The sequence below is a fragment of the Acanthochromis polyacanthus genome, chromosome 11 (assembly GCF_021347895.1).
Source record: "Acanthochromis polyacanthus isolate Apoly-LR-REF ecotype Palm Island chromosome 11, KAUST_Apoly_ChrSc, whole genome shotgun sequence".
Classification (NCBI taxonomy): domain Eukaryota; kingdom Metazoa; phylum Chordata; class Actinopteri; family Pomacentridae; genus Acanthochromis; species Acanthochromis polyacanthus.
In genome coordinates, this window is record NC_067123.1 from 23,584,147 (window position 1) to 23,612,120 (window position 27,974).

At 42.0% G+C, this 27,974-nt stretch overlaps 1 protein-coding gene across 2 annotated transcripts in view; it reads right to left on the reverse strand.

Moving 5' to 3' along the window:
• LOC110958714 (growth factor receptor-bound protein 10-like) overlaps nt 1–20,393 on the reverse strand; it is a 55,364-nt gene extending 34,971 nt beyond the window's left edge. The window contains exons 1-4 of one of the 2 annotated variants that reach the window (XM_022205377.2): nt 20,065–20,393; nt 16,733–16,838; nt 10,003–10,096; nt 2,012–2,264 (exon numbers count right to left, since the gene is read on the reverse strand). In XM_022205377.2, coding sequence (XP_022061069.1) covers nt 2,012–2,264; nt 10,003–10,096; nt 16,733–16,783 — 398 coding nt within the window. In that variant the 5' untranslated portion in view covers nt 16,784–16,838; nt 20,065–20,393. Of the gene's footprint in view, nt 1–2,011; nt 2,265–10,002; nt 10,097–16,732; nt 16,839–19,327; nt 19,468–20,064 lie in introns of those variants that run through there. The other variant, XM_051955455.1, reaches the window with a different exon arrangement.
• Nucleotides 20,394–27,974: the final 7,581 nt, after the last annotated feature.

The following is a 27,974-nucleotide window of genomic DNA, read 5'->3' on the forward strand; positions in this document are numbered from 1 at the left end:
AAGAGGTGTCAGTGCAAGTGAAAGAGGCCATCATTAGGCTGAAACACAAAACTGACTTCTCAGACGGACAGCAGACACTTTAGGAGCGGCCAGATCAACAACGTGGTTCATTCTTAAAAAGAAGGAATGCACTGGCGAGTTGAGCAACACCCAAAGGCCTGGAAGACCAGCAAAGACAACTGAAGCAGATGATTGCAGAATTCTTTCCTTGGTGAAGAAAAACTCCTTTTACAACATCCAGCCAAGTCAAGAACACTCTCGAGGAGGAAGTCTACAATCAAGAGACGCCTTCATGTATGTAAATACAGAGTGTTTACCTCAAGTTGCAAACCACTGGTAACACTCAAGAACACAGAGGCCAGATGAGACTTTACAAGGAAACATTTAAAAACAGGCTGGAACCGTTCTGGAACAAGATCCGTTGGACAGATGAAACCAGATGAACTAAGAATGATGGGAAGTGAAGAGTTTGGAGAAGGAAAGGAAGGGCTCATGATCCAAAGCAAACCACATAATCTGTCAAACATGGAGGCAATGTTATGTCATGGGCATGTATGGCTGCCAATGGAACTGGAGCAGTGGTGTTTATTGATGATGTGACTGTTGATAGAAGTAGCAGGGTGATTGCTGAAGTTTATAGAGCTGTACTTTCTGCTCAGATTCAGCCAAATGCTGCAAAATTGCTGAAGGACGGTGCTTCACGGTAGAGCTGGATAATGACCCAAAACGCACCGCAAAGGCAACCCAAGAGCATCTTAAGGTAAAGAAATAGAATGTCCTTAAAGGGCCTCGTCAGTCACATGACCTCAACCCAGCTGAGCTGCTTTTCACTTACCGAAGACAAAACCGAATAAAGAAAGACCCACAAACAAGCATCAACAGAAAGCTACTGCAGCAAAGGCCTCGCAAGGGGAGGAAACTCAGACATCTGGTGATGTCTGTTGGTTCAAGACTTCAGGAAGTCACTGACTGTAAAGGTTCTATCAAAAATAATCATTGAATTTATAATTATATTAGTTTATCCAATTACGTTTGAGCTTGTGAAAATAGATAGCCTATGCAAAATAAAATAAAAAGTTAAACCTGCTGAATTGAGGTTGCAAATCTAGACTTAAAACACATTTTGATTGGTTCTCCTCTGAGGTTATAGAAGAAGATTTCAGCACTGTGCAAAAATGTAGATATAATGACTATAATTAAATAAAGTAAGGATGAGTACCAGGAACATACTGCAGTTGAGGAAAAAGTCACACAACTACGTTTGGCTGTGTGTTAATGTTGGTCAAATTATCCCTGACAGCAGCTATGAAACATTAAGCTAATAAACAAAAACTGTTAGAATCCATAACATGAAGCAAGCATGTAAGATATTGCAATCACTGTTACTGTGGAGAGAGAGAGACTCGTGTCCAAAGACTCCATTCAGAAATGTTGATCTCTGTCTGATTATTATTGCTTAATTTGAAGGAAACAGTAAATTTCAAATGAAACAAGTTGCTTCAAATTGACACCATTGAAACTCGTGGTATCACTACATACGAGACATGGATGTATTAGATTGTAAAGTCCTAGAAGATTAAATAATGTCAGGGACGGTTTTGTGTTCAAAATGTCAATTGTTCTAAACTGTAGCATCAAAAACGTTTACAATGTAATTAATCACTCATCTCTAATTAATCTGATTTTCTTTACCTCCATTGTCATGATGTGTAGATTCATGAATCTGTGTGATAGTTAATCATTCTCCTGTTTGATATATATGTTAGTATAACCTTAAAAGCAGTAGGAAAAACTGGGAATAAAGCCAACTGGAATCACACTGCTTGCCTGATCCAAATAAAAAACAGTCAAAAAAAAAAGTGGAGAGCAAAAACAGAGTGTTCTTTCTTGGGCTATACCGTCTTATCTTTCATACATATTTTCATTTCTGCAAGCACAGTACTTCCAGCTGTCTTTATCTTGAATATAAGCCAGGAAGATCAACACAGAGGGCCGGGTTGTGTGCGTTTACCTGACAGCCTGGATGTGCATGGGCTGAGAGTGCCTCAGCCTTTCCCTGGAGGGGGAAGAAGGATGCAGGGGCGGGGTGTGACGACGGTGAGCCTGGTTGTGGCCCAGGTAGGCAGCCTGCACCTGGTGGGGGTGGTGGTTGTGAGGAGCGTGGCCGTTGTTTAGGAGAAGGGCTGTGTCCGCCTGTGTGGAGTAAACGCTCTCCATGGAGGAGTTCATGTCATTCACCAGCTGCTCCAGGTCCACATCGTCGTCTGTGGAAGCAGGTGGATGGTGGGATGGGAGAGAGATGGGAAAAGGAAATGAGTGGCAGTGAAAGTTGCAGGGAAACAAACATCCACAAGGGGACACCTAGTAGATATTTGCTGCCATGTACAAGCAGCTGACAGTCATTACAAATCATCGTCATAGACCCCAGTAACAGATTAAACTTAAGTGAATCAGTGCAGATTAACTGTAGCAGCCAAGTTTAACGCTGATGAAAAATGCTACAGAAGAACCAGACTGAAGGCATAGTTTGTTGTATTTGCAGTTGGTATAAAAGATTTAATATGAAGTCTGCTTTCGTGGATTTCTACATTCATACTTACAGATCTTTTGCTGTATTCCTGCATTTAAACACAGACTGAGGAAATACTGTGGAAGCTAGTTAGTCAGAAACTACTGTTGAAAGAATCCTGTGTTGCTTCATGTCCCATAAAGGTTGACCAAACTTCAGTCTGTACTTTGCTTTACTGATCACTAGCTCAGCAAATTTTGCAGCACTCCTACTGTCAACACTAAGACAGTGTCACATTATTCTCACCAGCAGCTTTTCTAGTTGTAAATTAACACTGTCACCAGTAAAAGTTTTCAAGCTTGCTTCCTCCTGTTGGGTTTTTCTTTGACTTTGATGCCATCCAGTGACTATGTATTGCACCAACTTACTGGTTTGTTGTTGGTCTGACTATCGACTAAACCAAACCGGTGTAAAAGAGCCTCTCAGATGCTCTTGCAGATCATTTGTTAATGCTTGTCTTTTTAACTTGAACTGTTACTAATTAACTGAAGTCAGTCCTGGGTATGAAAGGCCCACTGTGAGTGATCCTGAGAGCTTTGAGGACCTGCTGTTCATTTGAGCCCTTTTGTCTTATTTCAGTGTTGAATCTGTAGACTTCTTCTAGCTTCTAATTTCAGTCCTTCTTGGACAAATGAAGATGAGCTTGCAGACATGACTCAGTACTAACCACTTTCCATACTTACAGCTAAATATTCTCCTAGTCTAAACTTCTAACAAGCTAATGTCACCGTTAGTTTGTGGGGAAGAGTGTAATAGTGAAATAGGGATCTCTCTGATTAAGCTAGTTTTGTGTTAAGGGTAGAATAGGCTCCTCTAAATGTCCTCACAAGTGCAGTCTCAATGTGTGTGTGCATGTGTGTGTCCAAAGGCCTTTGGTCCTGTGTAAGTCCCACCCCAACACCACACACAGAATTCCTGACATTCCTGTAGGAAGAAATTACAGCACTCGGGAACGTTAACCAGCCTGTTCATGGCACATGGTGGCCAAATGATCAAGACAAAGTAGGACACCAAAACACAGAGAGAGAGAGAGAGAGAGAGAGAGAGAGAGAGAGAGAGAGAGAGAGACACAGACACACACAGATGTGCACGTACACACAGGCGAGGATAGGACAGCATGTTCTCTATGCAGGGCTGAGGAGCATGTGCTTGTAATTACAGCGAATTACAGAAAAAGCATTGCATTGAACTGCATGTACACAAACACACGCACACAGTGAACATACAAGCTGGGAGTGGAAAAGAAGCAGCTGCACCGAAAACAGCAGGAGTCGCTCATGTCAGGTCACAAAGAGGTGTGCATGACACTCACGCATGCACATACGAACACAAACAGAAAGATCAGTCTGGGACACAGGGTCATGTGATGCTGGGGTTCATGAGTGGGACACGGGTGAGGTGGGGTGCACGAAGGAGGGGGCACACTCTTGGAAAAGAACAAGAGAGCACATGAGACAGTTACTATGTACAGCTGCAATATACTGGAGGCCTGCGCTATCACACTGTAAACATTCGACTTGCAGTGCATTTTATTATTCGCACCTGTGTTTTTCCTGCCGTAATCTGTTAAAATGTCTTCCCTGAAATCAGCTTATTACACACGGATGGAAATATCTAGATTCATGAGAGTCAGGAAGGATAACAATCCGTTTTCTCACAGACTCGCTCTCAACGTTTGTATTTGCCCTGTGAGCAGCGTGGGTCTGGAGAGAGCAACACTGGTCCAGATGGTAATATCTCAATATCTATCAGATGGATTACCAGAACATTTCATAGTTCATGTGCATTTCATCTAAAAGCTACCTTTCCCTCTTAGACTTTACTGTAGTAGCACCATCATTAGGTTGATGTTTGTCCAATACTTTCTGACTAAATATAACACACTTCCTTTCAGCAAGTTTGAAACACATTTCTCTGCATTTTAAAACAGTAAAACTATGATGATAACGTTAATAAAGATGATAGCTGGTAGTACTTCTGTACAGGAGTCCATCAGATTCATATTTTGAGGGTTCTGTAGCTTCAGAGTCACAATGGGGGCGTCAGCAACAGTTACAAGTTCTACGTACAAAGACCTACATTTGAACTTACAGCTATCTATAGATTTCAGAGATCTGGTCTAAGACTGATATCATTTGATACACTGTACACAAACTATAACAAGTCTGAGCTGTGCTGACGACACTCTGCTCTGAATGTTGCAAATGATGAAAATAAATCTTTCTCTAAGTGCATTCTCCTCTGTATCAGTATCAAATACAGGAATGATGGTGTCAGGCTGACTCTAAAGGAGGAGACAATAATATTATGAATGAATTATAACACACAGACTAGTCTTTTTAGTAATCATATTAGAAAGAAATACATTTACATTCTACAGTGTTAAAATACACACAGACATTAATGATATTATACTTAGGAAATGATCAAACTAGCTCATATTATAAAGCCATGGTGTAATCTGAGTTCCTTTAGTTTCCTGCTCAAACCAGGCAGCTAGCTCAACAGTGTAACTCAAACTTGCCAGTTATTTTAACGGAACAGTTTGCCATCGACGCAGTGGCTTCTGTTGAAAGCCACCGACAGCACAAAAGGAGACCACATCCAATAAATCGCAACACTTTGCAAAGTCTACATCTGTAATTAGTCTAGAGTTATTAGACTGAATGGCACGTGTGAAAGTGTGTTTTACTCATTGTTTGAGTGCCTAATTTAGGGAGATTTCTCTCCTCAAAATACTTAAAGACCTTTCTTGATTGAGTGCTGTTAAGAATGGCAGTAACTGCAGTTCAAGATGGATCTGTGGGAGTTACTTGAATAATGAGCTCATCTCTGAATGTAAATGATGGAGTGAAGAATCACCGGTTCACTTACTAGAGGCAGATTTCTCAGAACACTGTAGAAATACGTCATTTGTCACTGTCAAAAAAAATAGATTATTTTATGTGTGCTTATCAGTAGATCCTCCATCCTAATTATTGTAAGATTTTCATTCTTGTTGCAACAAAAAAGTCTTACATAAAAACATAGCCTGCATTAAAGGGGCAATGACATAAACTAAACAACACTATAAACACAGCAAGAAAATGGGCTTCTATTCCAAAATATCATTTCAATTGACAATGATCCTTAATCCATCGACTATAAAAAGCCACCTTAAAATGCAGCTTTATTCAAATGACATGATGCCACAGATGACAAGGCAGAGATGAGACTGGACTGGTGGCTTATTGGATGCTGGACCATCAGTTAGGACTGAAGCCAGGCACATGAATGTCCACAGCTCAACCATTTGGTGTCTAAGGAACTGATTCAGACCCCATGGTACGACAGACCATCTGCCACATGATGATCTATTTGGTGCCCCCCCAAAAATGTCGGACACATTCCACAAGTCAGCATCGACAACCTTATTAACTCCACTCTTGATGTGTCTATTATCATATCCAAAGGAGTGAATACTTGTTTAATTCATGACATCCAGTCTGATAAATGCCGAGTGCTGGAATCATTTGGTTGGTTTCAAAAGAATGGAATAAAAAATAGATATATTCCATACTGCCTTTATGTTGTTGTTCAGTATCGCTATCCCTCCCTGTCCTCATTTGACTGACTTGGCCCAAACTACACTGCTGGCTTTAACCGAGAAACCAGAGGACATATAGAATGAAAACCCCTTTTCCCTCTCCGGTTCTAACTTCGATCTGGAATGTAGATGAATTTGCTGCAGCAGTCTGGCTAGCATCTGACAACAAAACCTACCATATGAGCCCGGCCAGTTCATTCCTGTAAGATCCCAGAATATACTGAATGAATGCTCTCTGTCCCTGGATACAACAACCTGCAATCATCGATCTCTGACGGCAGTCTGGAGGCCAGTGAGGACAGCTGGATGTTGAGGTTTTCAAGGGCAAAGTGCAACCAAGTTCATTTATATGCTGTAAAAACACAGTGGTATGATTTTGTGTAAAAAGATTCACTTTATGCAAAAATATTCTATTTATTTTCAGCAAATACAGTACAGTTTAGGTGTTTTTCTGTGTAAGGATTGCATTTTTGTTATCAGTGCATTCACATTATGGGCGGTACATGTCATCTTTAAAACCGTTAAAGTCAAACTCAAACTAACGAGCATGATGCATTAAAGCATGTGTGTAAGGTGAAATAATGATGCTGTTCTCTCTTAATCATTCTGAGCTACAAGTCACTGAACTCTAAGCCTCCAGCTATCACGAGTTACCAGCAGAAGTCTTTGCTTATCAAAAACTAATGAGGTTAAGCAGGGGAACTCTGGAAAAGAGCACATAAATTAAATAAGAGAACATTTAGACATTAAATCTAGTGCAGTGTGTTAGCACAAACATGTACATAGCGAGACATGTCACCAGATTATCAGAAAGACAGGCCTAGCATAAATGAAGGGCATGTAACCTGAGCCAGCCGTGATCTAAATATACAACACATCCATCAGTGAGGCTGATGTAGGGTTTCTGTGTCGTGCAATGCCAGAATGAAACTGTGGCTCACTGACTTTGACCCTTTTCACTGGAGTCATCTTTTTTTCCTACCAAGCATAACATCAGGGAAACTTCAGCTCGTTGTAGTGACTGACGGCTACACCAAAAGCCAAATAAGTCGCCTTGAAAACAGAAGAAATATTACAGATTTGTGCTTTTTCAATGAGACCTTTAGTCAAGCTGAACCACTTAACTCCCTTATCAATATAGCCTGCAGCTTATTTTCTATAACTCAGCTGCTCTATATTAACCCTTTAAGCTTCAGTCAATTCCAGCCGTTTTCAGTACAAAAAAAATCGCTAATATTCTATTTTTAAATTAAAAAAATGACGAAAAATACAGGGAATATTGGACGCACATCGCGAGGTGCATTTCCTTGAAAACGACCGATTCGTGGATTTTATACCGACTTCAGGACATGTTTTGGACAAAATAGTTTACTGGCTTGTGTTGTCTGGATGTAAAAGGTTGGATTATGGCAGTTTTTTGTGGAATCGTTTTTTCTGTGTGTAATAATGAACCCGGAAATGTGAGTCGCGCTGTGTGCGTTGAAGCCGTGTATAGAGAACGGATGGATGGATATTTGTTTTTGTCGGACAAATGTGTTTTTCTCACCCACTGTGGTAATCGCATCTGAAAGTGGTTTATACCGGCGGATTCATGAGAATCTAAGCTTTCCATCGGCGTATAGTGTTTGTATAATCGTGTTTGCAGCCGTCGGACATTCTTGAAATTCCTATGCAAATTAGTAGGTGTACCGCCGGCGGTACACCTACGACGCACTGAAGCGTAAAGGGTTAAATCTAACTATTCAGTAAATCCTCTTGTATACACATGAACTTGCATGATCTGAGACCTGACAGCTAGTTCTCAGTGCAACATGTTATCAGCACAGCTCAATATTTGGACAACTGCACATGAACCTAAAGTACACAGACACTGGCAACGGAGAAAGCTTCAAACTCTGTGGTAATGCCGATAACATCATCAATTTGTGGTTTAATGCAGTGCAGTCTGAGTTATTTATGATTAAGGATTGTAATTTACTTTTCCATTTCCAACCAACCAGACTCATCAGCTTGCACTACAGTTAGTGCTTTTCCATTTCTCACAATTACATTTACAAGTACCACAAAGTGGATATGAAATTGCTGCAATCAGTTTATTTTTATGTGTAGATGAAGACAGCAATATCAGTGCAAGGCGGCTTTCCACTTGAGAAAAAAACACTAAGGCTAGAATTGCATTGTGGTACACTGAGGATCCTGTTTGTGGACAAATTGGTGTCTTGATTTCTTCTATATTGCTGCAAGTATGAATTATTATTAATGATGGCAATCCATTTCAAGTTTCTTCTAGATGTCCACTTAAGAAACAGGGCTGGATGACTGTATAAATGTTTTCCAACCATTTACTGTCTTAACCAGACAGTAGGCTTGATTTTAGTTGACAAGTACAGTTAGGAGAATCATCTTCTAAAGGGGCTGCACAGTGCAGTAGTGGTTAGCACTTTCGCCTTGCAGCAAGACGATGTCCGGTTCAAATCCGAGGGTGGGCCTGGGATCATTCTGCATGTTCTCCCTGTGCATGCGTGGGTTTTCTCCGGGCACTCCGGCTTCCTCCCACAGTCCAAAAATATGCTGAGGTTAATTGGTTATTCTAAATTGCCCATAGGTGTGAATGTGAGTGTGAGTGTTTGTCTGTATATGTAGCCCTGTGACAGACTGGCAACCTGTCCTGGGTGTCCCCTGCCTTCGCCCGAGTCAGCTGGGATAGGCTCCAGCACCCCCCGTGACCCTAGTGAGGATAAAGCAGTGTATAGAGAATGGATGGATGGATCTTCTAAAGGATATTGCTGTTCTGTAATGGAGAAAACAGGTAGCTGCAGTAATGCCAAAACTAGAAGAGAAGTTGTGTTCCAACAATCAGCACACGATAATGTTAACTGGATTTACTGAGGAGAGTCTGTGTGTTGCATCACTGAGGAGCAAAGGGACCCTCAGTTTTTTCCATTAACTTCACGACAGACCAGAATAGCATCTGTAACTGTAGTAACTGTACACAAAGATGGCCTTAAAGTGCTTAGAAGATATAAAAATAAAAACACAAATATGGGCCTAAATGTCACTGATGATAACTAGATTAACTGTTTGTAGCATTTGTTATTCTTTGTAGAAATAAGATGACAAACTAATCCTTATCTTCATCAAAAAACTTTAACTAAATCAGTATCAGTTGCCAAATTTAAATCTTTCTCTGCCCTGCACTGGTTGACCTACAAGCCAATATAAACAGCCCATCCACTAACCCCATTCGTGTGAAGTTATATTTACAAGGCTCTCACACGAGCATAACCACCACACATCAGCAGAGCAGACAATCCGACAAACCACCAACCCAGTGGGGAGAAAAAAGGGCTCTCCTCAGGTTGGCTCCTCGCAAAAGGATTCCCAAGACTTTCCATGACAACTGAAGGGATTTCTGGGAATACATTGGGGGCAGGCTAATACTGGGGCACGGTGTGGGAGGTAGGTGGGGTTAAGAAAAGTGCTGAGTAGTGCAAGTTGGGAAGAACAGTTTAACACTTGTCATTAACCTCTCCATCTGGAGAGCAGAGCATGCAGTGGCGGAGGGAGGCAGTGGCTTGCTGAGAATGAAGACAGTGAAGGAGATGAGATGTCTATATGAAGAAAGGAAGAGCGTGGAGGGGGCGAGCAAATAGTTTGCGTCTGTGGTGAGATGTCATACAGAAACATATGAAAAGAAATGAGTAATATATGGATGGAACTATTTCATCTTTCACAACAACCAGAATAGATAAAGAGATTGAAGGTTAATAACCCTAATTCATATAATGCGATGTAAATTCCTGAATAAATGTAGCACAGACTAGATAAGGAGAAGAGAGGAGAGTACCATGGTGATGTGGCAAATTCTGATTTGCTGAACGTTGAAAGCCTGGAACGATCAGCTCCTCAGGCCTGCGAGAGGAAGAGCGCTCCATCCTTTCCTGTCAAAGAAGAAACAGAAAAAAAATTCTTATAAAAGGCAAAAATACTGTGGTAAAAACTATGCAGTCCATATAAGATGTCAGATATTTTAGTGAATGCTAGGACAACATGTTATTTTCAGAGTTCAGATGGTCAGGCACAGGGTGGGTTCATGCCTCTGCTCTCCAGTAACATCAAGTCTTATGTTCAGACACCAGTGACACTATGGCCTTAAGGCACTGTGACTTTGTGACCCCGCTGACCTTTCCCTTCCACTGTCTTTAGCCGTCCCTCTGTCTGCCTCAGACACACAAACTTTTTGTTTTAAACTCTCATGTGTGAAACTCACACATAGCAATTTGCAGATCTAAAAAAAAAACATATCAATCATTTTTAGAACAAAAACACTCCATCCCCAGCATATCGCAGACGCCTGGAGATACATACACAAGTTGGTGCATGTGTGCACGCAGGCATGCTTGCGCGCACACACACACGGCCAAGTTCTTCACACACTGTCTAATTTGAAGCAGCCTAGAGGCAAGAAAGCAGTAGAGGAGAAAGGGAGGGGAAAAAAAAGCCAAACAAATTTTCAACCTTCCCTTTTCCAGGAAAAAGAAGAACGCGGAAGCATTGCTTCCAGGAACTGCTCATGGCCAGAGGTCCTGTTGTGCATGCATGCACATACACACACTTGCAGCTCCCCTCGGTGCTTCGAAAACATCCATAAATGCCCAGAGTAAGATTTATAGCTCTAAGAAGCAGCAGCCAAAAGCTTTCCAAGGAAGGCAACTTGGCTACAGGGCCTATGGGCTGACAGAGAAAGTCTGCAGGCTTCAGCTAAGGCTGAGCTGCAACAACTTAGCTCCTAAACTCCATCTGATGTAGTGTGTGTTCAGCACATCACGTAAGAAACATGCAAGTCAACATGGAAACAGCAGTCAGCATTAATTCAAATCCACAGAAAATGCCAAAATGCCTATGCCAAAACAGTTGAGACAACTTTGCATTTGCTTATTAAATATGTAGTTGCTAGAGGTACGGACCCGTACCCGTAGCCTGTGGCCTACGGATACGGCACTTTCCATTTGCCAATCAGATACGCGAGATCTGGTCACGTGACTCCCGGTAGACGCTGGAGGTACGGACCCGTAGCATCGGTACTACAGGTACAGACCCTAAATCTAACCCCAACACTAACCCTAACCTTAACCTTTGCTTACCTTTCAACAGTCTGCAGTGGTTAGCAGCTTCTTGACTCGCGAGACTCGAGTATGGGTCCGTATCTGTCTGGCAAATGGAAAGTGCCGTATCCGTAGGCCACAGGCTACGGGTACGGGTCCGTATCCGTAGACACTACCTATTAAATTGACAGATCTACTGTCAGTGCTCTTCAAACCCAAATTCAGATCAAGACCACAAATTTCCTTAGATTCGTAGTTGAACTTTTTAGCCTAGCATAGCACAAAGACAGTTACAGTTGTTCTGGATTGACTAGTTTTTGACATAATGTTTTACAGATAAAACAAGATCTAAATTGTCAATGTGTGTGATTAAAAGTGTTTGGTAGTTGAATTTGAGCCTTTTTCTTCTGCCAGAGCCAGATGAGTTGTTTGACAGAGTTTCCAGGCTTTGTGCTAAGCTAAGCTAACTGCTGGCTGTAACCTAATTACCAAGCATGAGAGCGGTATCAATCTCCTCACCTGACTCTCAGCAAAGACAGCAAATTAGACTACTTAACACAATGTTCAACTGTTCCTTTAGGACACCAGGCTGTACTATGGAAATGTGAATGATTTGAGGGACATCAAATGAAATATTGCAGTCATCTTGATAACCAACAAAGATAATTAGATCAGATGAAGAGCTGGGATGAGCACAATTTGTAGAGAATATTTATTTAGTTATTTTCCAAATTTTGAAACTTGATAGAAAAATCAACAGTTTAGTTGTTAACTTATCAAATCATGAGACCTATGTTAATATTGATCATTCCTGTTTCCGCACTATCAGTACTGCTCTCACATTGTTCTTTCCTCGGTACAAGAGTGTAACTGTGTCCATTGTATGTGTAGTTGAAGGCAGGACAGTGTTCTAGAAACAGTTATCGGTAGCAGCAGCGTTACTATATAGCTACACGTAAACGCAGGAAAATTACCCTCCCCTCCGCAGCACGCTTGCAGTAAAAAGTCACCTTTAATGGCTACACTCCCTTTAAAAACCTCACAGTGAAATCCAATGTGTTTTGTCTGACTACAGTTTGAAGAGATAGTGTACTTATGTTACCTTAGTGATCAGCTGGGCGGTCAAGTGACAAACATTTCTTTACAGTAGGTCCTGATTTCTCAGCAAAATGTGATTTGTTTTGCACAATAGTTAAAGCAAATAGCTCTCAACAGCATTCTTGATATTACTAGTCTTAAGCCTACAAGTGGTATAGTGCATGAAAGAAGGCTTTTTTGTTGTTTTGATGCTTGTGACTCTGTCCTTTAGGCTTGTATTTCCAGTTTCACAACTGCATCATTCAATAAATCTTGTTTATACATAACTTCTGTGACATCTCCAACTTGTTTTCATCAAAGTTCATTCAGTACAGTCACTGAGCATCTTTAGTTTTGGTAAAAGCATTGCTGTTTGTAATTGTAGGGGACGTTCAGTGGACAGAAAACGTACCAATATATTACCCATTGGTTAATATATACAATATCTGGCCAAACGTGGCTTTGAACTGTTGCCCCATGAACCTTATACACCTGGACTGTGCGGATCGATGCATTGTTCTGGAGCAACAGCAGCCAGCTCAATTTAATGAGAACTTAACGTGGCTTTTATAGACAAGAAATTACAAAAAAATATATATATATTCTTTGATGTCGAAGTGAAAACACATTTCTGCAAAGTAATGTAATTTACTTAGAAATATCAAATGTAAAATAAGTGACTGCACAAGTTTCCACCCTCTTTAAAGTAACTCACCTAATTTAACATTAAAGAGTCTTGGTTTTTCTGCAGATTCTTATCATAAAAGCCAAATTCACTAGATTATTAAACTGACCATGTTGAAAAGCAGTACAAGGAGAAAACTTCCTTGTCCGAGGCACGTTTATAGTGGTTACAAATCTCACTATGAACATTAAACATTCACAGTTTCACTGTTTAAACAGAGTGTGCTTATTCTCAGGTCAATGTATCGCAGGTAGCGAACACGTCATCCTGGCTAAGTTAACACACAAACTATAGAGCTCTACCTAAATGATGCCATCAGTCTGACTCTGTCAAAAAGACAGTGGCGAATCAAAAATAAAATAAAATTAAGAAAAGTTCTCTTTTTAGGATTATTTTTTGGGCATTTGCCTTTATTTAGATTCTGTTTTTAGTAGATTGGAGAGACAAGTAATGTGGGAGAGAGAATAGGGAAATAAAATACAGAAAGAGTAAGTCCAGCCAGGATTAAAACCAGAAATGTTATGAGATATGCAGCCTCACCACTCTGCTATCAGGCCGTTCTATCTATATGTTCTGGGACTGGGACAGTGAGAACACATAGAAACAGAGGTAAAATATTAGAACATTTTGGTAGATTACGAACAATCTGTGCTAAATCCATCTTTGAACAGTTCCTTCTAAATATTATTTCTTGTACACCTCAACAGGGCAGTGGAAAAAGTTTGTGTTTGTCTTGGCTGTGAAGAATGTCGCCGCTGACAGCTTGTTCTGTTACTCCAGAGGACTTCATGCTTTGAATCTGTAGTGTTGAAGTGTTTTCAGAAAGTATCTGCTCCAAAAACTGAGGAGTTGTCTTTTGCAGCTTTCTTGGACGTGACTTGCTCCTTGACTTGTATTTTCGAGTCTTACTCAGTTACATGTAATTGGACCAGTGTCATGGTTCTTAGAGTCAGCAGCAGTTGCAGAGGAAATCTTAGGCCTGGAGTTTCAATCAGCTTGACATATTGGGGTTGCTCTTGGATAGACATGCTGTAACTACTCTTGACATCTCTTTCATTATTAGCAAACTTCTCTTCTTTCACTCCATAGCCCACAGCATTAACAGCTAGGCATTTCAACATACTTTCTCCCAGCGCGTCAAAGGACACGCTTCCTCGAAAGCACAAACATGACTGAGCATGTCTATTACCACCACTGTGTAAAGCCACTAACCTCTGACCTCCAAGAACATAAAGACAGAAGGAACCGTCGTCCATGTTCTCGGACAGAACAGATACGGCTTACAAACTGAATAAATAATGACGTCGGTGGGCGAGGAGCCATTACATGCTTCATTCTTCTGACCGGTCAAAGTCATAAGTCAGGTGAGCTTCCAGTCTGTTGACGGTGGTCTGTTGGTGCTCTGCAGTGTGTGTGCATGCACATTTATAAATGCATACATAAGGAAAACAGAGACGGAAAGCGAGAGTTGCTGGCTGTTTCATCTGAGACATCTTTGGCAGAGATCCAAAGTTCTCACTAAGATAGACAGACGCGCAACACACACACACACACACTTCGGAGACGGGTCTGGAACGCAGCCCAGATTCCCAAACATGCCCAGCGTTATGTATAGCGTTATGTAAGTATCCAGAAAAAAGGGCTCATTTGCTCCTTATCTATACACACTAAACCTACAGTGACTGCCTACAGAGAGACTCCGTGGGGTGTGTGTGTGTGTGTGTGTGTGCCATGCTGTGCCATGACAACTGGCAAGCTTTACATAAGAAACACACACACACAAACACACACACACACACACACAGAGCAATGTTGTAACCCACTTCTCTCAGTCTAACTATCAAACCCTGTTTTTCTCTGCTAGATGCAGGGTGGAGGAATGTTGTTTTCTATGGGGATCCAATTCACTATTCACTGAAGTCTTACTGGTGCAAAACCCTTTCCTGGAAGCTAACGTGAACCAATCCAACTTAATGTCAGCTCAGCAGGGGCTCAGCGGTCCCACGGTTTGGGTTAGCGGGAGCTGCATTTTTGTACCTCCGCTAAGAGGAATAAGGCAGCTGAGGCTACGTCACCTCCACCGTCCCATCGGTCCCGGTAAGACGTCATACCATCAATCCCATGCCTGTCGCGCAACAAAGTCCACAGCTTGTTATTGTTATTAGTTTAGGGCTCTATTTATAGACCTCCACGATGCTCTTTAGCCAAATTCTTTAGGTTACTGGAGGGTTTGAGAGGAGAAAATCCAAGCTGAGAAACAAAGGGCTCATTCTGCAGGAGCTGGACAGTGGAAGTGGGTCTGTTGTGTTGCAGAGACGCCATATTTCACCTAACTAGGCCGAGAGTCATTCATTGTGAAGCCAGTGGACTCACAAAGCCACTGTACACATGTTGGTACACAGAGAGAGGCTTGTGTCACTGTACTTGTGAGGACTGTCCTCTAACTAAAGTCATTTTCTAGCTCATTAACCAAACAAACCATTTTCTCGCCTAAAGATAATTCAAACTTAAAGCTGTAACATTTTCTACATTTCATTTAAACACAGTGTTATAACAAACTGGCTGTTTATAAGGTATGTCATTGTTGGAATATCATACCGTTTACATTTGAACTTTGTAGATTGTTTCTATCTCTATGATAGTACTTTACTTACCAGCTTCATTGCTGAGATGTAGTGAAATGTTAAAATCTCTAACCATGGTTAGCATAGCATACAGTAGTTAGCGAGTTACACACTGAAACAGCAATCTGTTAATTTCACTCCACAAGTGAATTCATTTGTGTCAGTCTGACATTTGTAATGACCGATATTATGTTTAAATTTTCCAGTATTTGACGATTGGTGGTCATTCATCTCTAACTGCTTTGCTAACACAGCGTATACACACACACACACACACACACACACACACACACACACACACACAGGTAAAAAGGATAAAGGACTAAAGTTCTGACGCAGATGGTTTTTGTCATTAGTGGACAAATGTGAAGCAGATAAACTCAAAACAGTTTTAATTTTTTCGACACCCTAAACCAAAATTGCCCTAAACTGAAATAAATTAATTTTAGCTTGGTAAATGGTCTGTATTTATATAGCGCTTTACTATACCTGCAAGGTACCCAAAGCGCTTTACATGATACATCACATTCACCCATTCACACACTGATGGCAGAAGCTGCCATGCAAGGCGCTAACCACGACCCCATCAGGAGCAATTCGGGGTTAGGTGTCTTGCTCAGGGACACCTCGAGCACGACGGGGCGAGGATCGAACCGGCAACCCTTCGGTTGCAAGACGGCCACTGTACCCACTGAGCCATGCCGCCCCAGCTTGAAACATACCAGCAATTCTCTTACAATTACAGCAGTTAATAAGGTGTATGTGACTTTCTGTCATCATTAGCTGGTTACAGCCTTCCCATTGTTGTTGATCATCCATCTTGAAAAATGAGGGTCACAGGTGCACCTGATTATGTTAACTCCTGACTCACAGGGAACCATTGGTAAAGTAATTTGTTACACCTGTACTTTTACAGCAACTGCAAATCAAAATATCAAAACAATAAAAGTTTGAAGCTCAACACAAGTTTTTCTATTCATGAAAACTTACCTGCAGTGTAACATTATCTTAAAGTATTCTTAATTAATATGCTGCAATGCACCGTCACCAAGAAGCACACATCCATACAACACATATTAAACTCACCTGGTAGTTTGAGTGACGTAAGAAGTAGTCAGGGCATCCCGCTAAGGCCATGATGTTTCCTCAGTGTTGCCTCTGCAGGGAATGACCCTCTGGTCTCATCAGCTCCCTGCATATCAACGACAGACACAACACAGAAATCAGACAGAAAGAAAACAGCATCTAAAATCTGGGGCCAAACAATTAATCAATTTCCAGGTGAAACTACAATTTAAACAATGCAGTTGGCAAAGGCTGTGATTTAGGATGTTGTGGCAGTTAAATAATGAAACTAAAGTGGTTAGTCAATTGTATTTCTTCCAAGCAGATTGAAACTTTCAGGGGTTGTTCATGCATCCCATTGATGAATGTCTAACATGTGGTTTAGGTGTACAGGCTGTGGTCTGACTGACATCATTATTTAATAGTCACACTTCATGCATTTTGCAGCACGCTTGACCCAGGGTTTTTGCTTTTGTGAGTGGTTTGCAAATCAAGTAGTGCTTTTCATGGTGACTCATGTTTAAAACCTGTTACATAGTGAATATTGAACTGAACTTTTAAAAGTGACATCACTAACTGAACTGCCATATTTGTCCGAAAATCACAAGGAGATGTTTACCACAAAGCCTTGTTTAAATAACTTTCAAAAGGAACAGGATAATTCCGAATTACAAAACAAAACAACTAAAATAACATTTGTATTAGTCAAACTCACAAACCCTCTCAGGTGAGTAATGTGATTTGAGCTAAATATGATGCAACAACTTTGTAAAACTCTAATCTATTCTCTAAGAAGACTAAAAGCCTACACCCCGGCTCTCACCTAAAGAGAAAACAAAGACTGCATGTGCATGCATGGATGAACATGTGCACACTGAATCCAGTGTAAACACAGCCATTGTGTACAACACACACACACACACACACACACACACACACACACACACACACACACACACACACACACACACACACACACACACACACACACACACACACACACACACACGCATGTTTGTTTTTCTATACCGGTGGGGACTTACCATTGACTCCCATTCATATCTAACTCCTAACCCTTACCCTAACCCTAACCTTAACCATCACCAAATCAATGCCTAACCCTAAACAAACGTTTTTGCACTTTTACATTTTTTATTAACAACAATATGGCCAAGAAAACGGTGTTGCCACCCGTGGGGACCTCATTTTAGGTCCCCACCGTAAGACAAGTCCCCACCTTTATAGCAAATAGTCAGGTCAAAGTCCCCACCGGAATAGCAGAAACAAGTACACACACACACACACACACACACAAGTCAGTTCCCAAACAAAGCCTGGGGCTTAAGACTAAATAAGAAACCATCTCCAAGCTAGCAACACATGACCACTCACTACCTGCAGACTGATGAGGAGGAAAAAGCAGGAGGAGGGGGGCCTTTCTGAAGCAACTTGAAATAGGAGTCGGCTATTTCCACTGCATTATCTGCTGTGAGTGAGCAGCGGGAAGTTGTGTGTGTGTTTGGAAAGAGTACCCACGCTGTAATAAATATCCATCTCAAGCTGTCCAGCATTAAGTCTTGTGTTTATTTCTCTGCATTTGAGAGCCTTAAAAAAACTATTCTCCTACTTGCTGTTCCACCCCAAACCTCATTCAAATCATGTAAATGCGATGATAAATGAGCTCCTTGGCTCTGCGTAATGTCATTTTGGAATCAGATTTCTATCTCCACTTGTTTCATTGTTCTGGCTCCAAAGTCTGCTGGTGGAAATCCCGGATCACCATCGAAATCTAATCGTCTGCTCCCTTTAAGAACTCCTATCTGCTCATCCAATTTCATAGAAGGCTGCAATAACATTTTAGAGATCTCCAGCTCATAAAAAAACAAAAACACGACTCCTTACGAGAAGGAGCGACTCTCTGCAGCCCACATACACATTTCAGGGAAGCGCTGCAACTGATACTGCTTCCAACAAAGGTTGAGCAAACTGAATCTAGCGCGGCATCTCTTTCACTAAATACCTCCTCTCACTCTTTGACTCTGCTGATTCCTCTACACTTTCTCTCCCAGCGTGTTTCCATTGTACAGGTCATTATATAAGATATATCAGATGGTTCAAACAATATCTCTTCCTCCTCCTCCTCCTCCTCCTCTCGTCTCCCTCTCCTTCTCTTTTCACCCCACTAATTACTGTTTCCATTGGGGCTCTGCTATCTTTAGGCCGCTCTGCTGACAGTGAATGCGTGTCTAAATGTGTGTGCACACATTGAAAAGACACCCTCTCCACCGCTGATAATCGCACGCCTTTTTTCCCCCTCTTTTTTTGTGGGTCTCACATGTTCTTGCATATAGGTTGTTCACACACCAATCAAAGCGCTCGCCAAAAGGGCAAGCGCTGCTGATTGTACGTGCAGCTAATAAGCCTGAAAGCAAAGCCAAAGCTCCGAGTGCTTGACATTTGCTGACATTTGTGGTTCCTCCTGCAGAGAAAGGGAATAAATTCAGCTTTACTGGTCATAAGGTGGGATCTAGAGAATTAAATGGGGCAGGGAGCAACTTAATAATGCCACACGTGTGAGTGTATGTGTGTGTGTGTTTGCCCATGCAACATGCCCACCTTTAATGGACTGGATGCATTTTAGTAACAGGTTTGCAATTAGGAGTCCACGCTCTCACCAACATCACACGGTAGTAGAAGCTAGCAATCCAGAGCCTTTCCTTAATGTTGCCTTGATCCTGCACAGGCCTTAAGTCTTTTTTGTGCACCAGGAGAGAAGGAAGGAGGAAATGTAGCAACAAGCACAGATTTGTCTACATTAAGTCACAGGTAATGGAGCTTTATGACAGACCATGAACACACACACACACACACACACACACACACACACATGCACTCATCCAGCTTGATGCAGTAGCTCTTTCTGGTTCAAAGTTAGTAGAAGACACATAGTTGCATCGAGGAGCTTCTTGACACTGATAGTGCATGTAGACTGGCCGGTGTAACCAGAGGGTTATGCCAACCTTTGGCTTCAAAGCCTAAAAACCTCCTTCCACCATCAGCAATGCAGTGCAAGTGAGGATTGCAGTTATGTAATTTAAGAGAATAACTTTGAGCTCCAGCTGGTGATCTCCATAAAGCGAACATGAAGGCAGCTTTGCAGAGGTGCCTTAGTTTGACGCTTTTAAAAAACGCGCACAGCGACTTTTAATCTCATATAACAGCTTAAAAAAGCCACCAGTAAAGTCCTACTTCTGCCTGTAAATTCGAGTTTAAGAGTCTCTTTTGACCAAGGCATGCATGGTGCGGCCCCACTGAGAAATATTAGTTCCCAAACAAACATACAAAGTGCTTACGGTAATGAAAGGGCAGGACGCAGCTCCGGATCGTGTCCAGGACGCGCGGCGGAGCAGCACCCGGCGCGCTTCGACTGTCCTCGTCTGGATCTCCACACAAACTGCTGCTTCTACCCCCCCAACCAAAAACAAAACAAAAAAACTGTCCGCTGCTCTGTTGTCTTCACCTTGTTCCCCCACCAACTGCTCTCCTTGCACACGAGACAAACACACTCATACACACACACACACAAACGCACACTCACGCGGCCAAACACACGCACGCATCCACCGCTCTCTGCACTTTTCCACCAGCTGACTCGCCTCGCTCGCTCCACACGCGCACACACACACGCACGCGGGGACGTGCGCACTCCCTCCCCTCCTCTCTCCCTCTGTGAAGGAAACCTCCCCTCTCTCTCCCCGCCCCGCCCTGCTCACAACAGCGCACTGCAAAAAAATGCACTTGATTTGACGAGCTGAGAAAATGTTCGCCATGTCTTTGAATAAGAATTTTCCACCAACTTTCTGAAGCTGTGGCTTTGACAATTTACAGCTCCAACTAACAGCGAAAGTTGACGGTTTTTGCAGTGTGTTCAAGACCTGACTTTAACTTTCCAGGCAGAAACAAGCGTAAACTAACCGTGACGTCACCCGTTGGTTTCAACGCCGAGAAAATGAAGCCCGGATTTTGCTACTTCCTGGTCGCCGTTTTGGATTTTTTGGAGCCAGTGACTTAAAAAGCGTCATCAAACAGACTGGACCGGAGAGCAACTAGGGGCAGGATTGGCTCTTATCCCGCCCACGTTTTACCGCAGAGGCTTCTGTTGCTGTCCATCAAGTATAGCCACGCCCCCTGGCTCCGCCAACTTTAACGATTTATTTAAAATTCAGTATTGATTTATTTTAAGATCGGCCACCTGATCTCTCATTTTGACCATGAAAACTAACGGGAAAAAAATCCTGAGCTGTAGAAAATCAGTCTATCAAATTTTACTTTCTCCAAAAATGAATTGGGGTCAATGGAGAAAAAACTTCTTGGAGCCAACCCTAGCAGACCGCGTGATATTGCAAGTTTTTGACACTTCCGGGTTGGCTTCAATTCTGGAGCCAGATGCTACGTCCACTATATATACAGTCTATGGGCAGAAGGAGGTCTCCATTGTACTCTGAGCTGTAGTGACACAGCGATGTCAAACCACCCATGTGGTGTTACTACTGCAGGTTTACGGCATGTACCTGCTGTATCACCTGAGGTACATGTCATTTATGTCACATATAATCACATATTTACACCAGCAAAACAAACAAAAAATCCCCAACTATATTTAGAGTTAAAAATGACAAAGCATGATGTTGGCAATCAGTCAGTGCCACAAAGTCACTATCACACTGCTGAGTACGATAAACAGACTGTAAGTCATTAACGGGACAAACCTTTTTGGGACAGCCTACAAAGAGCAGCCACAATATTAACTAGACCAGCCCTCAGTAGATGGCAGAACCACGCCCAGATATCTGAACGGAGATACACACATACTGACCAAGCCAGCCAGATACCGAAGCGATCGCAGTAACCCTGCTGACGTGTACGTCAGGCGTGGTTAATGATGCAATATGCAAGAAATGTGCTAAGTGACCCCTGTGACCTTGACCTTGATCTGCTGACCTCTAACTCCACAACTGAGCAGGGGAAGTTAGACTGATCTTCAGTGCCAAGTTTGATTATCCTGACTTCAGCACTTGCAGAGATATCTGAACGGACATACACACAAACATACTTACCCAGCCAGCCAGATACCGAAGCGAATGCAGTAACCCCGCTGACGTACACATCAGGCGTGGTTAACAACTTTAACAAATGAAATGAATAAAATTGATCATCTTGTTGCAGTGTAATGTTTTATAGGGGAAACTCTTACTCTGACATGTACTACCCAACCACAATCCAGCATGGCAACAACACTCCCCAACCTCCCAAGCAGGACAAAACTGCTCAGGAACATCTCAAAGAACACAACAGAGAACCCAAGCCTCTAAACTCCCCAGATCCATCCACACCACAAGGCCCAAAGGCTCCACTGTCAGCGTCCTGGTGTCAGACACCGCAGGACATCCCATGAGGTTCAAGCCTCATTTGGATCAATACAACATCCAGAAACCAGTTGGCTGATTTATGTATACAGATATGATTGTTCTTGCGCAGAAAGTGACTCGACAATAGTGTTTTATATGTAATAAGTGAAACCTGTTCAGCCGTGTTGTCTATAAATGCTTAAAATATGTATACTGTCCTATAGCGAGGCCCACTGACGATACCATTTGAACAGAAAACAACTTTCTGTCAGAAGAAGACCTCCAAAGATGACAAGTGCTCATCCAAATGACTTCAAACTTGACATTGCATTTCCTCAGGCCCCCTGCAATACACCTGCCTCATGTGAAGTAGATCGGATGAGCAGCTGCCGAGAAAAGCAAGAACAGACACACACACAGATTCCTTCATTTATCAGTGAGGTGTTGCATGACAGGAGAAATAAGTGCATTTATGGGTAGTTGTCATCAGTGCAGCAGAGCATAGCCACACAGATTTATTCATGCAGCTGTACATCAACCCATCCCCCAAACCACCAAATACAAAGAAAAAGTTAGAGTAGTGAGTTACTACTACATAGCTTCTGAAGACACCATGTACAGATGGTAGCACTAAGGCCGTTTAACTTCTCCTACGGGCCATAAATTGTTTGTACTGTGTTAGATAATCCTTGACGCCTCCTCCTCTTCCACCCATCCATCCATCAGCCAGTGGCCATTTACAAACTCAGATTTCACCCTCTCACAGGTTAACTAAACCCTCCACTTTATCTGCTCTCAGACTTACAACACATGTTGGGGCTGACAGCAGATAAAGAGGACGCTTGGTGAAGTAGATCCAGTAAGTAGAGTGATACTTTATTCAAATATGGGTATTCATATAACAGCACAACATTTATGAACACAGAAGGCGACACCTCCTCTGCCACACAGACATCTCAGATAAAGCGGTGAAATGCTCTTTCTCCCGGCAGACATCCTTCAGTATAGGATGCGTAAACCTGCCAAAAATCAAACATGAGTACATATAGGTGGTGTTCCATGAGCTTTTCAGAGAAAACTCTGCTCTGTAAATAGGTCATAGGTGCAGGCTATTTGCAGAATCTGGACTTCATGTAGGCCTTTGTTTACAAAGCCAACACCAGGAGGTACACTGGAAAAACATATGGAGTATCACACAACCGCACCATCGCATGGGAGCGCTTACACTCTGTTTCAAAACTTGGCAGAACTTCCATGACATCTGTAGCAATTCCACAGCATTTGTACTCATTATATTAAGGACTGCAATTACTTATCAGACTGAACGGTTTAAGCAGTGTGTTGTGGTCATTTGAAGTTAGACTGTACTTGCAGTAGTGTGGTGTTTACAGCAGCTGGAGCAGAGAGTCTCCACTCACAGGACAAAATGGTGACTGGCACCATCAATGACCTCCATGCAGTCCAGGACAGTCTGAAAGTCGTTGGCAATGAGATGACACATGAGGTCAAAAACAGGACTAAAAGATCGCTCAATCAAGGCAATGACTGTTTGGAGCCCTTCTTCTTTGAGGATATGCCATTAGCCATGTGAAGAGGCAAATAATTTGGACTTTTCATTCAAAACAACTAAATGTCCATCTGAGTTTAAAAGATGGCAATATGAGGACAAAAATGTTGTGTATCCATTCCAAGTTTGGCCGCATTAAATCCCGATATAGCTGGACAGTGAAGTACGTTATGCTGCAGGAATGCTTTGATTCTTTTTCTTTGTTTTTACTTCAGTTAAAGTGTGTCAGTAGTGTAATTCATTGTAGCTTATTTTAGCTATGCTGAATTCCAGCTGATGACAACAGTTCATCTCTGACAGCCAAAAGATCAATTCTGAGTGGAGTTTGGTTTGGTTGCCACATAAAGTGAACCCTCTATTTTACATTTTTCTTCATTCCTTTGACGTCAAGAAGAACATTCAGTTGACATGTTTACAGAACAAGCATTGCAGAGACAGTGTTGTATCACTGCAGGGACAGTGGCCAAATTTAAATCAAATAAGGTGTTTAATTTTAATAAGCATGATCTCAAAACCTCGTGTAAGTACAAAGCAGATCAATCACAGTCGTTGCAGCCTGCAGCTGTAATATGGCACATGCTAACTTACCAAATATGCTAGCTAGTTAAATATCATCAATCTCTCTCCAGTATCGCAGATTTCATTTTTAAAGTATTCGTATAAGTAAGATTTTTCTATGGCAATGAATATCTGAAAAAAAGTTAGTTTTATCGAAAAATATTATGAAGGAAAGAAGGTGGCATGGTCTTCTAACTTGAGAAAAGACAAAACATTGAGGACAAAGCTCTGTTAGAGTACGCTTTAGGACTATCTGAGGTCTTCTTCACCTTTGTTCACCATGTGTTGTTAAAAATCAGAGCCGAAGCTTTTCAGAGACGAGATTTTCCTCCACTTCAAAGCACAGTACCTTCTAGGCAAGCCAACAAACTTTAAAGGCTAAGGCTCAGCTTGGTCAGATGACCAGTTAGTCCCACTGCTCTGTTTGTTTGCATTCATAGGCTAAGTGTAACAGAGTTACGCAATCGACAACAGAAACAGCTTGATGCTTCCCACTGAAATGGGTCAGCCGCACAAACACATGGATGTGCACAGTGTTTTGAAAACACAGGAGAAGCGTGGCCGTTACATAAAAATTCCAGTGACCCTGGTTGGGAAATAGCTAGGCATCCCAGATGTAGGGGAATCTGAGTCTCTCTAGGCCTTGGGGGGTCAACTCAGAGGCATACAGACCTACTCTCAGCACCATCATGGGCTAATTGTCTCCAGTTGTAACTACAGTGTACAGTATGCTTATATGTGATTCCTAACAGGTTGGAGAAACATCAAAGTAAGACCATGTCTGAGTGTATGTTTTGATGTGTGAAACAATTAAGATGCCATAAATGGTTGTGCTCCAAAGCTTCACCAAGTAAACAAAGCTGAGTCCAGCCATATGGAACTGGGTCATCCTGATGAGTGAGTCTAAGGCCGAGTGTGTGTTTGTGTGGTCATTTCTTTCCGTGTACAACATGTGCGCTTGTGGCATGTTTTGTAGGTGATTCATTCTGTGAGTGTCTGTTTGTGGGTGCAAGTGTGTGGACAACGGCTCTGTGGTTGGGTGGTCTGAGAGCTGTTGTTGACAACCTACTGGATTTTATTGATGTTCACCTCGGAGCTGGAATGCCACTACTCCTCCAAACATAATATGGTAAAGAGGTGTGTTTTGGTGCAGAGAAAAAGAAATATGGCTGATAGAGTGACAACCTGCATGAAGCAAGGAAGGAGAGATGGTCAGTCCTGTCTGTGGATGGTAGTGTGGTTTGGTATGTAATTTAATAATGATATTAAGGTTCACCTCAGGGAGAATTTACACAGTCTTCTGATTCTACATCAGGTTTTTATGCCCCTGTGCCAGCGACAGTCATGCCTTGAGATATTATGTTGTCCATTATGACAGCATGTGCTGGGTCAAATATATACACAGCAACTTGAATTATTAATTCTGGTGATGTAGAAAGTTGTGTTAATATTTTTTTTAGTGGCATGGCTTCTTAACTTCTCATAAATGATTTCTATTGACTACAGCTGGTGACTTGTCTAAGCCAATTTAAATAGGATCCATCTGATGCACTAACTAGACAAGCCCTCAGTAGATGGCAGAACCATGCCCATGCATGATGCTCAGTATCAATTTTGATCATCCTACGTACATCTCTTCCTATACAAATGATGCAATATGCAGGAAATGTGCTAAGCGACCCCTGTGACCTTGACCTTGATCTGCTGACCTCTAACTCCACAACTGAGCAGGGGACCTTAGACCGATCTTCAGTGCCAAGTTTGATCATCCTGACTTCAGCACTTGCAGAGATATCTGAACGGACATAGACACCCACACACATACTTACCCAGCCAGCCAGATACCGAAGCGAATGCAGTAACCCCGCTGACGTACATGTCAGGCATGGTTAACTAGACTCAGCCACAAACATTACAGTGAGGGAAGTCTGAGGAGCTCAGCAAAGATCTGAATCTGCAAATCAGTGACTTGAACAAGTCAAGAAAGTCATTTGGAACCATTTCAAAGCAGCTACAGATCCTAAAATCATCTGTGCAAACTATTGTTTGTATTTATGAAATGCATAGTACCGAGTGTCACTGCCACAGTCAGAAAGAAAACAGAAGTTATGACCTCTTGCTGAGAGGCAATTTGCCAGGATGCTCAAAAGTCAACCAAGAATCACCTGAAAGCAGGTCTGCAATGAATGAGAAGCTGCTGGAACACAAGTGCCCACAGTCAAGTATGTTTTACATCACCATGATCAGAGAGGCTGCCATGCAAGAAGGAACCACTCTATCTGAAGTTTGCTGCTGATTATTGGGACAGAAAATGTTTTCTGGAGGAAACTTATGTGGTCAGATGAAACAAAAATTTAGCAATCTGGTCACAATAAGCAGACATATGTTAGGAGTAAAAGATGTTGGACCTTTCACCCCAAGAACACCAAACCTACCGTCAAGCATGGTGGTGATAGTATTATGTTCTGGGGCTGCTGTGGTGTGAGTAGAACTGCTACTTTACACAAAGTAAACTGAATAATGGCGAATGAGTATCATCTTCTCATTCTTCATGAAAACCTAAAATCAGCCAGAAGGTTGAGCTTGGATGCAGCTGGGGGTTTCAACATGACAACAGCCCCAAACACACAACAATTGTGGTAAAGAAACAGTTCAATTTGGCCAGAGTTAATAGTTTAGACTGATCTCTCCATGATCCTGACTTAAACCCCATCAAGAACCTGTAGACTGTCATGAAGAAACGAGTCTGTGCCAGGAAGACAACAAATTGAGTTGAACTGCACCAATTCCATCAAGAGAAGTCGTCAAAGACACAACCAGAAGCTTGTGGATGGCTACCAAAAACACCTAGTGAAGGTACAAAAGATGTTTGACCAAATATTAGCATTTCGGTACATACACACGTGGACAAAATTGTTGGTACCCCTCAGTTAAAGAAGGAAAAACCCACAATTCTCACTGAAATCACTTGAAACTCACAAAAGTAACAATAAATAAAAATTTATTGAAAATTAAATAATCAAAATCAGCCATCACTTTTGAATTGTTGATTAACATAATTATTTAAAAAAACAAACTAATGAAATAGGGCTGGACAAAAATGATGGTACCCATAACTTAATATTTTGTTGCACAACCTTTTGAGGCAATCACTGCAATTAAACCATTTCTGTATTTGTCAATGAGCGTTCTGCAGCTGTCAACAGGTATTTTGGCCCACTCCTCATGAGCAAACAGCTCCAGTTGTCTCAGGTTTGATGGGTGTCTTCTCCAAATGGCATGTTTCAGCTCCTTCCACATATGTTCAATGGAATTCAGATCTGGGCTCATAGAAGGCCACTTTAGAATAGTCCAACGCTTTTCTCTCAGCCATTCTTGGGTGTTTTTGGCTGTGTGTTTTGGATCGTTGTCCTGTTGGAAGACCCATGACCTGCGACTGAGACCAAGCTTTCTGACACTAGGCAGCACATTTCTCTCCAGAATGCCTTGATAGTCTTCAGATTTCATCGTACCTTGCACACTTTCAAGACACCCTGTGCCAGATGCAGCAAAGCAGCCCCAAAACATTACTGAGCCTCCTCCATGTTTCACCGTAGGGACAGTGTTCTTTTCTTCGTATGCTTGGTTTTTGAGTCTATGAACATAGAGTTGATGTGCCTTACCAAAAAGCTCCAGTTTGGTCTCATCTGTCCAAAGGACATTCTCCCAGAAGCTTTGTGGCTTGTCAACA